Source organism: Oreochromis niloticus, linkage group LG14, assembly GCF_001858045.2.
Source record: "Oreochromis niloticus isolate F11D_XX linkage group LG14, O_niloticus_UMD_NMBU, whole genome shotgun sequence".
In the NCBI taxonomy this organism is placed as follows: Eukaryota; Metazoa; Chordata; class Actinopteri; order Cichliformes; family Cichlidae; genus Oreochromis; species Oreochromis niloticus.
Window position 1 is genome coordinate 25,186,794 of NC_031979.2, and position 14,957 is coordinate 25,201,750.

At 38.9% G+C, this 14,957-nt stretch overlaps 2 protein-coding genes across 3 annotated transcripts in view; both read right to left on the bottom strand.

Annotated features, from left to right (window-relative positions):
* Positions 1–5,434: 5,434 nt before the first annotated feature.
* Positions 5,435–10,072, bottom strand: LOC100693042 (extracellular calcium-sensing receptor). Its single transcript, XM_019367456.2, has 8 exons — positions 9,181–10,072; positions 8,496–8,790; positions 8,109–8,398; positions 7,695–7,990; positions 7,160–7,365; positions 6,809–7,030; positions 6,575–6,698; positions 5,435–6,463 (listed from the first exon to the last, which is right to left on the bottom strand). Exons 1-8 carry the CDS (start codon positions 9,465–9,467, stop codon positions 5,559–5,561), a joined length of 2,625 nt encoding a protein of 874 aa, XP_019223001.1. The 5' UTR covers positions 9,468–10,072; the 3' UTR covers positions 5,435–5,558.
* Positions 10,073–12,005: 1,933 nt separating this feature from the next.
* The window catches only part of LOC100710434 (extracellular calcium-sensing receptor), a 32,287-nt gene continuing 29,335 nt past the window's right edge, over positions 12,006–14,957 (bottom strand). Inside the window, exons 3-6 of one of the 2 annotated variants that reach the window (XR_003213918.1) lie at positions 14,522–14,757; positions 13,356–14,420; positions 13,087–13,249; positions 12,006–12,590 (exon numbers count right to left, since the gene is read on the bottom strand). The gene's annotated coding sequence lies outside the window, so the exon portion shown is untranslated. Of the gene's footprint in view, positions 12,591–13,086; positions 13,250–13,355; positions 14,421–14,521; positions 14,758–14,957 lie in introns of those variants that run through there. The other variant, XM_025898493.1, reaches the window with a different exon arrangement.

The window sequence follows — 14,957 nt, forward strand, 5'->3', positions numbered from 1 at the left end:
AGAGCCAACCCACACTTTAATCACTCTATGGATTTTATTCTGACATATGGAATAGAAAATGATCATTACCATGAAAATGCTATTTTGTTTTATCATTTCTTAGTAACATTTACATTTGTAATAATAGAGTACGAAGCAGTGGGGAATACATTTCAGTACAGTAGGTGTCTTTCCCTTTGTCTTCCTCTGTTTGTTGCACCCACTGCATTTTTCCATGTTCCAGGTTCCATGTCCCTCGTCTCATGTTTCATGTTTCATGTTCCAAGTTTCTCGTCACAGGTTCTTAGTGTCTTTATTCTTGTTTCTAGTTTTCCCCAGTTTTGGTTTTTGTTAGTTTTTCCCAGTCCTCCATTGCTTTTTGTTTTTGGTGTTTTTTGCAGCCCAAAATAAAGCCTCGGATTTTGTTATACATCCACCTGCATCTCCATTGTCTGTATTTGAGTCCACACTACTTTCTACTCCTCAAGGATTTATTTGTAAAATCTCTAATGTGATGAGTCAGTGAAGCTCACTTCTGTCTAATGATAGCAATACTGAGGTGAGTTGTACTCAGAGACTTTGCAAATAAACTCTAATAGAATAGGAGAATGGTATCAAAGTGTTTATCAGAGCATCTAATAAGGGAAATCTAATGTTTGAGTCTTTCAAAGTCATTATACAAAAGATAAACCTTCAATTTGGCCAACAATCTCAACTGGAAATAAAAATATTATATATTTTTTCCACCACAGAACTAATCTGTTTGTCAAAGTTAGCACTAAATAATTGTTTCCTAATTTATGAACCAATCTGCTACCAGAAGAAGCATTGTTGGTGAGAAATGCTATAAATCTGTTAACTTCGGCCTGATCTTTTTTTAACACTGTTTTGCTAGTTCTTTTAAAGGGACAAAAATGAGATCAGTGATACACACAGCAGAAATTGCGAGAGATTGTATCTATCGCCTGCCCTGGGAAAGCCTCGTTGTTTTATGTTTGTGGAGGTGACTGGTGAGATGGAGGTTGAGCCCGGACCCAAGTTCAGATAAGCTGAAGAAAATGGATAGAGGATTTATCATTTTGTTATTTTAGATTGCAAATTTTATTCTAGTGATTGTCATGAATTTTTGTCTTTGCTGGCTCCTTTGTGCTGGGATTTTCACACTGTTCCTGCAGCAGGGCCTCAAGGCTGATCCAAACCTCTTGTCGCTCTCCCCTTGCAAAAAACTTTAAATCCTTAAAGGGTGGGCCAAGCACAGTAGCTATCTTGAGCCACTGATGGTTGAGGGTAGCTACACGTTGGTATAGGTCCTTTGTGAAGGTAGTCTTAAATTTCACCACGTAGTTTGAGTCATCATTGGAGACCTCCATGGTGTGATACAGGTGGCAGAAAGCAGGTAAAACCTCTGAACATGAGACATACGTCTCACCTCCAAGAAGCTCAGTCACAAACCTGTAGTAGACAGTTCAAGAAAGTAATTATTAATCTTAACATAAGACTGACATCCAGCTAACCACAGCTGAAAAGATATTTAGAGAAAACTTACCGTTTCCTCAGGTTACACGAGCTGAGTTTTTTCACGCTGAAAAGTTGGTTTGTTTTGGCTCTCACTGAAGACATAGCTGTTCTTTTGTACTGCTTTTAAGCGAAACATTCTTTGTATATGAGGCCAAGGGTGTTCATCCTCTAGACAATTGGCTCTGCCATGTTTTCATGTGTTTCTTCTTTCCGTGTGTCCGCTACTTTGAAACACTTGGGCGGCTTTGCCCGCCACAGTTTGGTCATGTGAATGCATGGCCACATCTGATTGGTAAAAAAGTTACCGGAAACTCCACTGGCGGCATGTTATCTAATGTGTTAAACAAATTATTTTTTAAAAAGTAATGAGTCGAATTTTGCAAATGTAAAGTAAAAGTAAGTAAAAGTACCGTTTCTTCTTCAAAAATGTACTCAAGTAAAAGTAAAAAGTATCGTGCAAAAAAGGTACTTTAAAAGTACATTTTTTTCAAAAACTTACTCAAGTAAATGTAACGGAGTAAATGTAACTTGATACTACCCACCTCTGTCTAGGACATCCTGGTGACTGTAGTATGCCTCTGCATGGCATTACAAAAAGACTTACTAGTACAAGATGTTGTTAACTTTGTTGTCTTTATTAATATCCTTTTTATGTCAACTCCACATCTTACATCTGCTCCATTACATATATGTCTTTGTCCTACATTCACCTCCTTGGTTCCTACTACACATTTTCTCCTGCTACATCCACCTTCTTTTAGCTGACACTCCAACTTTCTCAAAAGACTTTTTATTCATCTATTCATGTCCAACTAAATTGTGAACCAGAACCCATAAGCATAATACATGACTGTATAACAATCGGTATTACTTCCAACACTCTTTTGTTCCTAAACTAGGGGTCAGGGTTGACTACCTGAGTCCCCAAAGCTGTGCAGGGATTATTCTGCCCTTTTAAACACACCACAGCTTTCTGTCTACAAATTGAATCTGTTAGGGGCTCGAATTACTTGGTGTGATCTGGCCTCGCTGAGACTCTCTGGTATCACCCTGATGTGAGATCAATTCAATCTCCAGAGACTTCCAGAAGTCAGGTCTGAATTGTAAAATCATGGTGTCTGGACTGGACCATTGATGATACCAGGATCTTTCATGTTTCACACCCAGACTCTCTGACCTGGTAGGAGTTCTTGTCTTCTCTTTGTGATGTGACGTGTGTTGCACCCGGAGGTTTGCTTCTCTTTGATGTCCTGATCTTTCCTCCAGAATGCCTGAAGATCAGTTCAACCTGGTTTAAGTTTCTCTCGGCTGACTGGTAGTGTTGTCCTGATGTTGTGTCCGTATAAGGGGCTAAGTGGGTGCTGATCGCTACAGCAAGGGAGTGGCTCTGTAGGTCATGAGAACCTTGCATGGATCATCCCCCCTTTTCAGTATAGATTTAACAGTTTTAAATGCCCTGTTAGCCTCACCATTACTCACCAGAGCCCCATCCAAGTCATGACCACAGCCCCCAGGTTGAGACCCCCAAGAAACCTGCTCCTAGGGAATCCCAAGACACCCCAAGGCTGTACCCACCCCCACATCAACTACAACTACAACAACGTGGACAAAACCACGACCCGCAACCCCCACCTCTCATCCAAGCTTCTCGGATGTCCAGACGCTTTTCTTTCCAAGCTCCTTAGACTACGATGACCTGGATGACCGAGAACCTTCACGGACACTCTGAAAGCAATCTTATCAGAGACAAATAGAAGAAAATAGTATTGAGGTAAAAAGGAACGCGATTTGTCAAGTACTTCAGCTAGAATGGAAAAAAGAGACAAAGCTGGAGTTATTCTGTGTCTTTACGCTGCTCAGCTGCCTCTTCTTCTTTCATTCTCTCCCCCTCCCTCTCCTGTTGCTACTTCGATCATGAAACTGATCAATGATCAGCTGATCGGTTTTTCTGTCGGAAGTCCCTGCTCTCTTGTTCGTTTATCACCCACTTTGCGCTAGAAAGAGGAAACCAGCGGATGTCTTGATAAACAACAGCAGCCCGTTTAAGCTTGATAAGCTGTTGTTACAGTTTATTTAATATTACTAGTATCAGCTGATGTTTGCTGGTTCCACAGCTATAAAAGCTGCTGGTCATAATATTGGTTTGGATATCTGGTGAGAGGGGACGCCTTGTCTTCCCCCGAACAAGCTGGAGGAGGTGGCCGGGGAGAGGGAGGTCTGGGCTTAGGCTACTACTGCCACAACCCGGTCCCAGATAAGCGGAAGAAGATGGATGGCTGGATGGATGGAGAAAGAATTTTGATCATTTGTCAGAAGAGGAATTTATGAACATCGTGCAAAAAAATTATTAAAGCTTTGCCAAATAGCTCAATATACACTGCTGAATAAAACACTTCTGGAAAATTGGTCTGGTCAGTTAAGTTGCAGAGGGGATTGTTAATCAGTTTTAACTGGTTTGGTGTCATTAGAAATAACAACAGGTCCACTAGACTGTCAACAGTAAGACAACTCACAAAACAGGAATGGTTTTACAGGTGGTTGCCACTCGGTTGTCTTTCTGGCTGCTTTTCTTTTTCACTCGTTTTGCACTTGGCTAGGGTCAGTGTCACTACTGGTAGAATAAGGTAATACCAGGACCCTACAGAGGTTGCACAGGTAGTCCTACTCCAGGAGTCTCCAACTTCAGTACTTGAGAGCTACTTACCTGCAGCCTTTAGATGCATCCCTACTCCGACAGCTGAATCAAATGGTTGAGTTACCTCTTCAGCATGGCATCAAATTTGGCAAAGGCCTCGTAACAAGCCAATAATTTGATTAGGTGTGTTGGAACAAGGATGTATCTAAAAGCTGCAGGGCTGTAGCTCTCAAGGACTATTGTGGAGACCCCTGTCCTACTCTGGATGGTACATCAATACCTGCCATTGCCAGAAGGGTTGTTGTGTCTCCCAAGACAGTCTAAAGAACAGGAGATTCCAGGACACAGACAGTTACTCTAGGAGAGCTGGACAGGGCCATAGAAGGTCCTTAACCCATCATCAAGATCGTTATCTGGTCCTGTGTGCAGTAAGGAACGGGATGAGCACAAGCAGCAGCCTACAAAATTACCTCAGCAGACCACCGCTATGAATGTTTATGACCAAATAATCAAAAGCAGACTTCGTGACAGTGGCCTGAGGGTCTGATATCATCTACTGGGCCCAGTGCTAATAGCTCAGCATCGAGGGGGGCCACTTGGTTTTTGCCATAAAATACTAGAATTGGCAGGTCTGCCACTGGCGCCCTGTGCATTTCATACATGTACTCCGGCAGGTTCACCTGGAGTATATGAAATAAATGTGAAAAGGTCTGGAGAACCTATGGAGAATGTTGTATGCCTGTGAAATTGCTTACCATGACTAGTTTGGTGATGGGTCAATGATAATCTGGGAAAGCATATTATCATTTTACAGTTTACTTTATGCACGCCAAAAGACTACAATACCCAATAAAAATATCATTTTTCTTTAGGCTAAGACAGTAAACATGAATTTAATTTAATTAAACTGATTACAGTAAAGTCTAGTCTTAAGTCACAAAAAAACAAGCCTTGAAATCACATCCCTGGATGGCCTAAAATTGGCAATCTATTCGATCTTTAAATATAATTAAAAAAAAAAACAAAAAACAGCGTTAATTTTTTAAGCTATTTATACTATGACAGAATTTATTCAGGTCACATTAAAATTATATTTGCACTTTTGTGGCTTGGTGACTGATACAAATTGAAATGTTAAAAGAAATCAAAATGTTAGAAGAAATTGGATCAGACCATTGAGAAATAACTCAGAACAACACACTGTTTCAATATGACTTTACATTTATTTATGCAATTAACTTTCAATTATATATGTTCATACACTAAATAAATAGATGCAGAAAAAATAAAAAATTATGGCATATGAATATGAACTTATTTAAGAAAAAACTAGTAAATATTTCATTTAACTAAAGAATGAAGAACTTTGATGGTGTACAATTTCAATTTGCGATTGGAAGATTAACCTTTTCAGATTATTAACATACTATGACTGATTTTTGTTCATTAAATATTTCTTGGTGTTCTTCTCAGGCTTAAACAATATGATAAAACACTTTGGAGCAAATATAAATATTATTAGGCCAAAGCTGGAGGCCAGAATGGCAAAAATCTCCACAACCACTGTAAATTTCCCAGGAGAGCTGACATATGCTGGGATAAAGGTGATCCACACTGCACAGAATATCAGCATGCTGAAAGTGATAAGCTTGGCTTCATTGAAATTATCAGGTAATTTGCGGGCTAAGACAGCTAAAACAAAGCAAAAGGCAGCAAGTAGACCTATATAGCCGAGCACAGCCCAGAAGCCTACAGCAGAGCCTAAATCACATTCCAATATGATTTTCTCCTTGTATGTTGTTAGATTTTTTATTGGAAAGGGAGGGCTGAATACTAACCAAAAAGAACATATTAAAACTTGAATAAAGGTGAAAGACACAACAGTCATTCTTTGTTGTGGAGGACCAAACCATTTCATCACATTACTACCTGGAAGTGTCGCTTTAAAAGCCATTAAAACCACTATAGTTTTCCCAAGTACACAGGAGATACAGAGCACAAAGGTGATGCCAAACGCAGTGTGACGCAGCATGCAGGACCACTCAGATGGTGCTCCAATGAAAGTTAATGAACATAAGAAACACAGAGTCAGTGAGATGAGCAGCAGGAAGCTCAGCTCAGAGTTGTTGGCTCGGACAATTGGAGATGTCCTGTGATAAAAGAATACAGCCGCGGTTATAATGCCCAGTAAGGCACCCAGAATTGAGAGTGTAGCCAGGATAATTCCTAGGATGTCTTGAAATGAAAGAAACTCTACAGTTTTAGGTATACAAGTGTCTCTCTTTGCATTAGGCCAGAACTCTTTGTGGCAGGGTAAACAGTCAGCTGAATCTGAATAAAGGAAAAAAACAATAAGAGGCTACTTGGAATAAAATCATTGTAAATTGTAGTTTTTTCCAGTATAAAATGATTTTAAATGCAAGGAGAAACATTTGATTTTACCTGTTATATTACTGATCTCTCCTTCAGGACATGCTATACAGTCATAGCAGCAGATAGGTTTTCCTTTTTGCAGCATTTTACGAGTTCCTGGAGGACAACTCTTAGTACAGACTGACACTGGCACCTGTCAACACACAAAGGTAGCATAACAGATATAAATATTACAGATATAAAGTAGCAGCAACTTGTTCACCAGAGTTTAATAAGTCAGATTCTCATCCTTTGAGTCATTACTTTTCTGCTATTCTCCATCCAGGTTATGTTTCTGTTAATCTTAAACTCGTGGCCGACTCGTAGTGATGCATCATACAGCCCTACAGTTACTATCTCAATGATGCCACTCCCACTTTTCTGCCAGTTTACCAAGTCATAAATAGCCACAGGATCCCCATTAGCATTAAATGACACATCATATCCATTTTGGGAAAAATTTACTTTCTTCAGTTCAGTTAAAACCTGTAAAGACAGTAGGAGAGAAAGAAAAAACATGGGACATTGCAATAATAAACATTGATAGTTCCTTTTATCTAAGTTATATTAGGAGTTATGAAAGACATTGGCATTAACATGTTCATTTCTGCTTACCCGATTGGACTTTAACTTGATTAGTTTGTCACATTTTGCTATGGCATTTGTTTTTTGACACACTGCATTATGAATGGCATGTGCTATTGCATACACAGCCTTGTACACCATGTTAGCAATTCTGAGCTGTGATGTGTCAGTGTACTCGCTTTGGAGATTCTGTATGTCTTCATTTCCATCACACACTTTCTTCTCTGTGACAGGAGCTATAATTACAAAAACACAGATAATGGTGTTTTCTAGACTGAAAGTAAAACTACATTACAGGCCTGTTTCATAAATATTAGAAAATTATTTTAGTAGAATGACTTACATCTGTAAATGGATAAAATTCTATTGATATACAAGAAAAATTAAACTAAGCCACTGGAACTTGACCTGAAAAGTCATTTTATCAAGGGAGAATATAAGCAGACATACGCCTGTGTTCACTTCATATTTGATCATTACCATTAGTTGAAAAAGCATGAGCAGCAGCGGCCATTGTAACACTACAAGTTTGGGAAAATGATTTAAAAGCCAATGAAACTCTTACTTTTTTTCAGGCTGCAGTTGAATGCATCCTCCCAGAATTCAGTAAGCACTGGAGAGGCAGACACTTGAGTAGGAGAGAGATTCAACAGGAAGTCTCTGAGACCTGGGATTTCAGACTTTTGAATCCCAAATCCAATGGCCCCAGCACAGAAACTGTACTGTGTTAATTCTGTGCTTGTTACCCATGATTCACTGCCTATCCACTGGCGAGGTGGGAAAGGCTCACGTGATAGCTCCTCCAACAGGATCTTCATGTCTCCAAAAGATGCAAATGCCACAACAACTACAGCTGTAGACCTGGAGAGACAATGTAGTGCATTAGAAAAATGTTTTTAAATGTCTTCACATCATCAAACATTTATTTTAAAGATAATTAAACAAGTCAATGCACAATAATTATCTCTGATGAAGAAACCTGCGGATAACATCTGCTACTCTCTGAATTCTGCTCTGTGGGTTTGTCCGATAGAAAGATACAGAGTATTCCACACAGATCCCCTCTTTCTGTGCTGCTTGGAGAAAAGATGCCATGCCATTATTTCCATAATCCGAATCTGACCGAACAGCACCTATCCAAGTCCAGCCAAAGTGTTTCACCAGCTTGGCTAGTGCTTCAGCTTGAAACTGGTCACTGGGGATTGTTCTGAAGAAATTTGGGTACTGCTGCTTGTTAGACAAGCATGCACATGTGGCAAAGTGGCTCACCTAAATCACAAAAAATAAAATAGAGTAACTTTGAAACAGTTGCACAAACGCGAACAGTCATCAAATACTATGTTTTCTAGAAATTCAAAATATTTACCTGAGCAATGTTAAAAGCACTAATAAGTTGTGACATGGTGATGGATGGCGTAGACCCAGAGTCACCAACAACAGCCATCACCATACCAGACTGAGAGCAGTTTTTACCAGTGTTAAACTGAGCCTCCAATCTATTTAAAAACTGAAATGCCACATGCACAGCCACAGGTACTGATGCACATGAATCATAGATCCGATAACCAAGCTCGATTCCAGGCAGCAGGTCTGTGCTGTTGTTAATCTCTTCTATGGCAAAGACCATCGAACTTGTGGATTGCAGCTCAACAGTGTCAATGCTGTAAACAATCATGTCATTTTAAAATTTTGATTGTCGATTTAGGTAAAGATATTATATGTGATAAATTCAGCTCAGCGGCAATAATGTGGCAGACAGCTAGTTTAGGTACATCAAATCACTGCCTGACCAGTTAAATTCAGCACGGAAATATGACTCAGAAATCAACATAAGATTATAGATAAAAATGTACTGTTAAATATTTATAATATAAGTAAAAAATCAGTTCTGAAAACACAAAAACACCACTTTAAAAATCTAAATTACTTACTATTGTTAGAAGAGTTATATTATAAATACTTATATACCACGAATCATCATACATGTGAAAACATTTTTAATTTTACATAGTCCAACATGTTTGTAGCACCATCTTCTGCCACTTACTAACCTTCCTTTGCATTTCACAGGTGCAGGCATGTTGGTATAGTTATTGTAAGCTGTCTGCGTGTAAGAGTGAAGGGAGAAAGCGCCGCCAATAATGAAGTCCCCATCCTTTGAGAATGCAGGTGGACGTGTGCTACCCTGCAGCTTGCAATTCACAGATGATTCCACAGTACCAACCTTGGCGCCTGTAAGCATAGTCCTTTGACTCAGATCATCTAGACACACAGCCAAGGCTGTGTTCAGGTGAAACAAACACACAGCCAATACCAGACCAGTTACAAGATCATCCATCCCTCATTGATGTCAGTTGTGTGTATATGGGTGGAAATGCTTTTTTACTGGATTATATAGCTCTTCAGACAAGATTTTTTTTAATGATCACTAGGACATCCCCTTTCTTGGTCATCTTTGAGTAAGTCTTTATTTTGTATGAAATGTGTGCATAGCCTTACTATTACTATTATGTTTTAATGTATCTATTCTCCTCTTATAAACTACTTCAGGAAGCACTGTGCACTATTCAACAGTGATGTAATAATGTGGACATACAGAGGCAATACACACTGTACCATTTATTACATACCAAGGTATTATTCAAATGACTTGTTATGAACACTTTTTTGTTTGTTTTTGCTTTTAAGCTAAGTAATATTAAATTGAAATTTATATGATTTGTATTTATATAAAAAAGGATACATTATATAATCATTTATGCAATTAGGTAAAAACCAGAAAATGAAAAAAAGTGAAAATGACTTTCCCTTGTTAACAGCAGGTGGAGCCAGGATGTCAGATCACAGAGGTGAAGTCATCTTCCACAAATGACACACACTCCAAGATTGGGTACCAAGACATGTTGAATACCAGAGTAGCTCACCTGAGACAGAAGATCATGGCTAAGCTGGAAACCTGGCCCCTCTTTGGCCAGTTAGTAATACTATATGAAGTATCTTCTGAAAGTCTGCTAAGCTTAACCCTACTATTACCCAGCTGATACATAAGGAGATAGTCACAACTGATCATATGGTTAGTGAATACCTCATGTAGCAGAAAGCTCTAGAAATACCATAGCCTGAGAGAGGAGAGATTATGTGGCAGGAGAAAGCAATGGTGGTCTGTGTGGTAATCAGAGCATTTCACCAGTGACCTCCCAAATTGGGGGAGTGGCTCCAGCAGGTTTCCGGAATGAAATCCGAGATCTCTGTCTAGAAGAATGCAGTCCTAGTAACAACAAAGATTCTTCACAGGATCATCATTCTCCCAAGTCTCTGGTAGAGGACCCAATCTTAAGGGATAAAGACCACCTGCAGGACTAGTAGAGAACTTTTATATATATATGGTAACTTGTTTGAACTGAAATGTGAAATTCTGTGCAGTATTTGGACTCAAATGTTTATATGTTTATAATGTTTATAAATACTATAAATCAGACATGCAAAATGTATTTCTGATTTTTCTACTTTTGTTAATAATATATCCATAGTAATCCATAGAAAATCATGTCTGTATTTTCTAATGCCTGTGTTTTAATCTTGAATCCAGCATTGTTGTCATCTTATATTAAACCACTGGGACCTAAATAATTAATAAGTCGCTATACAAACTAAATGCTAATCTAACTCATCAAGTCATAGTTTTCAAACAATTTATTGATAAGCAAAAATAAGATGTTGTGTCTTCAAAAACCTGCTCTGATTGCAGGAGGTATGAAGGGAAACGAAAACAAAACAATTACTGTTCTATAGCATCTTCCCTGGATGGCAGCACTCTTTACTGATCTTATATTAATGAAAAAGAAAACTTCTGAAAAATAATTTAAGTTAGCATTAACAATAATGTTCAGCTTTCTGAACCTAAACTAGCATATGAAGTCGAGAAATACACACCAGATAAATTTAGGCTTACCTCAACGCACAGGATCTAGAGTCAGTCTCCTGTAGAGAGGCTGGATTCAGTTCCAGTGAAAGGAACTGGGCAGGGGTGGTATATTTGCATGCTCCTGTTTCGGTGCCTGTACATTACGTTTTTCCCTGGTTCTGACTGTTGTTTGCCCTTTTGTGCTTAACAGCAGTTCAGAACACTAGGCCTTTTGGGAGTCCCTGGGTCCGGGAAGGTGCCCTTGCCAGGGACTCAATTGTGGTTTTAGGGGACTAAAATGCTCACATATCATCAGCTCTGTGGCCAGATGTCTTGGACATTCAGATGAGAAAAGGAGTAGCACTATCAACTGATCAAGACTTCGTTGTGAGTTACACTGTAAAAAAAAGTGCTGTTTTTACAGGAAAACGTTGGCAGCTGGGGTTACCAGGGATGTAAAAAATACAGCAGCACAGTAGATCGCTTTACAGATGCAATATGTAAATTGATTTACAGTGAATAAAACTCACATTAAAAACTGTTAAATCTACAAAAAAAGAAATTAATTTCACACAATGATGTTTTATATAAATAGACTATTTTCTGTAACTTTTACATGTAATAATTGCTTATTGTGGATCCATAAATTGTAAAATTAACATGGAAATATCAAACAAAAAACTAATTTAAACTGGTAGAACAATGGTGAAACTGTGCATATTAAATGGAGCTGCTCTGTATATTATACATAAAATCTATTACTATGCCGTATTTGTATGTTTTAATGTAAAATTTTAATCATAAACCTGCAAACTTATTACTGCTATGCCTACACCTAAACATGCAAAAATACATCTTGAGAAAAGACAAGAGAGGAAAATATCACTTTTGGGAAATTTATTTTGCAGCCAATAAAACAAATGACAATAATTGGATGCATTTTTTCCAACTTAGAGAATATGGAAGCCGCACAGCAACTACACAATTCAATCAAAATGCTATAAAGCTGTGGAACATTCCTGCAAAGCAAGAACATGTTCATGAAACAAGCTTTTGTTAGACCCTCTATCAGAAAAAGTTAAATAACCTGTTAAGACTTTAAAACAAAAATGACATATTGTGCCAAAATTATCGTAATCACCATGCAACGCAACACGCACCCTGCTGTCACCACAACCGTGGCCTTGGTCAAAGAACACATCAGGAAAACCACCTGTGGTGAAACAAACCTACACAGGTGGTCTAGAAACACTGCAGTAGCAGCATGGTTTAAAAACAAAAAACAAAAAAAAAACTGGAACATTCCTTCAAAGCAAGAACATCTTCATGAAACAAGCAGGTAGCGGGCATTCGACCAGAAAAGGTTTGAGTACACATTGTGGATTTAACAAAGTAAAACTAACAGTCTACAGAGAGTCAATATTTAGGGCTTAGCACCACTCGTGGTCGGCGAGATCCTGAATCAGGGTGAGGACTCAAGGGTTCACATTGAGACGATGCTTCGAGTTTTTGTTCTCTACTTTGGTTCCTTTTTCTGGGTTTATGGAGAAGAAACACCTGTTGAATAAAATCATATAAAAGCATATTAAGCATTTTATAATTGATCAGTTAAAATATAAATACAAAGTAAGTAAGTAAAAATTAAGTATATACGTATATATACACAGTCATGGCCAAACTGCAACAACAATTGGTTTCACCAAATTCAAGACAAAATATAACCCAAAATGCTGTGGGGAAGTGAACACTCCATGGTTAAAAATATTGGCACCCTTCACGAGTGTCTTTTGCAGTGATAAATCACACTTTTGCGTTTTCAAAATCCAAAGCAAAGGTTATAGGTAGTCAGACGTCAGCTGAGTCTTGGTCTAGCCCTGAGTCTCGGCCAGGCTTGGACCCGGATTCAGATTGTTATTTTATAAAAAACACTCTGAAAACCCGACCGAGATTCAGAGCCAGACCTGGACTCCATCCACCTCAGAGCCAGACTCCAGATCCCAGAGTCTCAATTATGAGTCCAGGTCTGAGAAATAAGAAAGCCATACTTGCTCACCTCTGAAGAAACTCCAGAGTGGAAACCAGCTCAGATGGATAATGGATGTTAAAATTGTAGTAGCTCCCGAACATGAGGCACAGTGCAGAAATGAAAGAGGATATGTTTGTGCTGATCCGATCAATACTCAGCATGTATCTTCTTGAGGAATAGCAGGACTGTCCTGTGAACAAATTATTTAACAGGTTATATTAATAAGCACTGGAGTCACATGCCATTCTATAAAAAGTGCAATTAAAAAAAGAGAGAGAGCTATGAAACAGACTTACCACACACAATAGTAGTGGGTGTCAGAGGCACTTGCTCCAGTTGTACCTCATCTGCCAGACATGTATCTTCAACATGGAAAACCATGTACTCCTTCTCTTCAAAGTAGCTGAGCAGAAGCAGGACCATCTCTTTCACATCATCTGAGCAGCCACTCTGTGGTCCTCGTATCCTCTGAAGCCATGCATAAGTCTGAAGGAACATCTTGCTTTTGCTGACAGCAACTGTATAGTCCAGAAGTCTTTTTCCCTTCAAATCCAAATTTCGTGTGAATGTTTCTTTGAGGTCAATTCCAGTAAGTTCCTTGAAGTGGACAGACATGCCAAGTTCATCAAACCAAAATGGCCACTCCTCTCTAAGGCATTTGATACTTTTCCCCTGATTGACATGTTGACGCTGTGTGTAAAAAGTGGACTTCATTAGACTTTTTAACTCTTCTGGATTCGCGTCACCTTGTTACAACATCACCTTGAGTTTTTCCATCTTTTGCTGTTGGCTCTCTGGAGTTTCTTTAAGAGGCAGAAATTCTACATTCCATTTAATGCACCCGTATGTATCCTGCATTGCTGCTCTTTCTTCTAATGGGATCTCATCTGTGTGTTTTGAGTCAGTCTGATGTTTTCTTTTTCTTATTTTGGGTGTTGAAGTGTGCCGTACATTGTCAATTCTGTTCTGCAACTGTTTGACAAGGGAAAGGTAGCCTGCGCCAACAATATCACCCTCTATTACGTGTTGCAGAGAATTGGGATATTTTGCCACCATTTTTTTTTGCAACGTCAATTGAATGTTTTCTACCTACATGAGGGCATTTTTCCATGATCTCAGTCACAACAATCCGGACCATGTGCCTCCTCAGTTTTGGGCCTTTTCCCCCTCTCAAGAAAATGCATCACTTCTGCAGGAAGTTTACTCCATGGAATTTCAAAGTTGTCATCCCAATGTGTGTCACATCCTGGGCTGCTGGAGGAGGTTGACGATAGACTTTGGGGTGAAGCAGAGAGCAATGACAGCGACTGGGTGGGTGAGGCTTCCACAGAGCGATAGCGAGCTGTTCTCTGGAGTTTGTTCTTTAAATTACAAAAAAAATACAATTATGATTCACACTGTATGTCTGTCCATGACCATCTCTACTTTTGATTTTGAATAGTTGTATGTTGTTCTTACTTACATTTCTGTTTCCAAGCAGAAAGAAGCTTTCTTGCTTGTACAGGTCTTAATGCTGTCATCAAATCTGCCTCCGTTACGAAGCGCAGATCATCACTTGTCTCAACTCCAATGGACTGCAAGTGCTCTTCCAGGATGTTTTTGTTCACTGTTTGAAGTTCTGGTAGGACTTCCGTGATGGCGACATCTAGGAAGGTTCGCTCTGAGTCACTCATATTTGCACTGAAGAAGAAATGCCACCTCCAAACAAAATAGAAAGTCACATACAGTTCATACACTTAATGGAGCAGGGATATGGATCAGGTAACACTTATATTAATGTTAAACTTTTTACAGTGAGAAGTGAGCTATTAATTCGACTTTATTTTGCCACAATACTGTGCTTTAGTGGAATGACTCGGTATCCTTCAAGAATGTATGATACCAAAGGATAGAAATCA